General features: G+C 55.4%; 1 protein-coding gene across 1 annotated transcript; it reads right to left on the minus strand.

Annotated features, from left to right (window-relative positions):
- Window positions 1–88: 88 nt before the first annotated feature.
- On the minus strand, window positions 89–1,088 carry Pmar_PMAR024831 (hypothetical protein; the record flags this gene model as incomplete). The annotated part of the gene is made up of 1 exon (XM_002779493.1): window positions 89–1,088. A coding segment is annotated over one exon (1,000 nt), but the record flags the coding sequence as incomplete, so codon positions are not given.
- Between the last annotated feature and the right edge of the window lie 145 nt (window positions 1,089–1,233).

Below are 1,233 nucleotides of genomic sequence, written 5' to 3' on the forward strand. Positions count from 1 at the left end.
AGATTCGAGTGCAACGTCAAAGTGATATCCTCTATCTCAACAAAGGGTGCGACGTTACGCAGAGGGTAGGGGTTGTCCCGAGGCGTACAAAAGGCGCAGTGTCGTTCAAAAGCCGGTGTAAGGCGATGAGGTCGGACCACTTCAAAGCCGATAACCCCATTACGGATAGAGCCAACAATGCTTCCTGTGGCACATGAGGAATCAGTAGCAAGACTGATCTCTGAGGCACCACAGCGCCAAGCACCGCACTTGCAGGTGATCTCCGATAGTAAAATGTTGAAGGCCACCCTGAGGTTGCCGAAAATGGCACTTGGTGACACGCCGGTGACACTAGTCGTTCTCAAACGTCGATGCATCGTACGAGAGAGAGAACGCTTCTTCTTCTTCCCCGACTGGTTCAGCGACACCCGAACGTTCTGGCCATTGATCTGATAGAAGTCAGCCGGCGAACCGATAAGCTGGAGCACCATAGGGATGTGGAATTCGGGCACGACACACAGGCTGAGCCGTTGGTTTCCTGTTGATGCTGAATCCCGAAACTCGGCCGACCAAGAGATGCACACCGGAGGGTCCACAGTATCCCGAATGGCATCAGGGGAGCTCGGCAGATTGTGCACCAACAAGCGGAGTTGAACCGAGTTCACATGAGAAATTGAAGAACCAGCTCCCCATCTCATAGTAGGGTTGGTGAATGCAGCATCAAACTGGGCGTACACGGGCTTGTCCAGAATGCCCTCACCCATAGAGTACACCGCAGCATTCTCGATGAGGCCGGGCTTGAGGTCCTTCAAATACTTGAGCCCTTTCATAAAGGCATTTAGTTTGCCGATCAGGACCGAGTCGATATCCCACGAGTGAGCCTCGCTACCCTTACTAGAAGTGCTGCTAGACGAGGCTCCTTGCTCGAGACACCAAGGCTCTGTGAGCCAATGGGCCAGGATAGGATCTTGCGTGGGACCAAGAGCTGGCAAGACCAAGGCTGGTGACCCCGTAGCACCGTGGGTGTTGAAGACCAAGCGAGCCGAGATGGGGTCAGCCGTAAGGAGCTGTAGCGGCTCTAGCCCACGGACTGCCCAAGTGAAGCACATCCCAGAGAGGAACTCGACCGAGAGTACCATCCTCAAGGGCTCCGGTATGGGCCCTGGATCGGGCTCCTCCACGGCGTCAACACCGGCATAGTGCCATCACTACCACTCCGAGAGGCTCTCTTGGGCGAGGGCGGATGTAACCCCA

Source organism: Perkinsus marinus (genome assembly GCF_000006405.1).
Source record: "Perkinsus marinus ATCC 50983 genomic scaffold scf_1104296946968, whole genome shotgun sequence".
Taxonomy (NCBI): Eukaryota; Perkinsozoa; order Perkinsida; family Perkinsidae; genus Perkinsus; species Perkinsus marinus.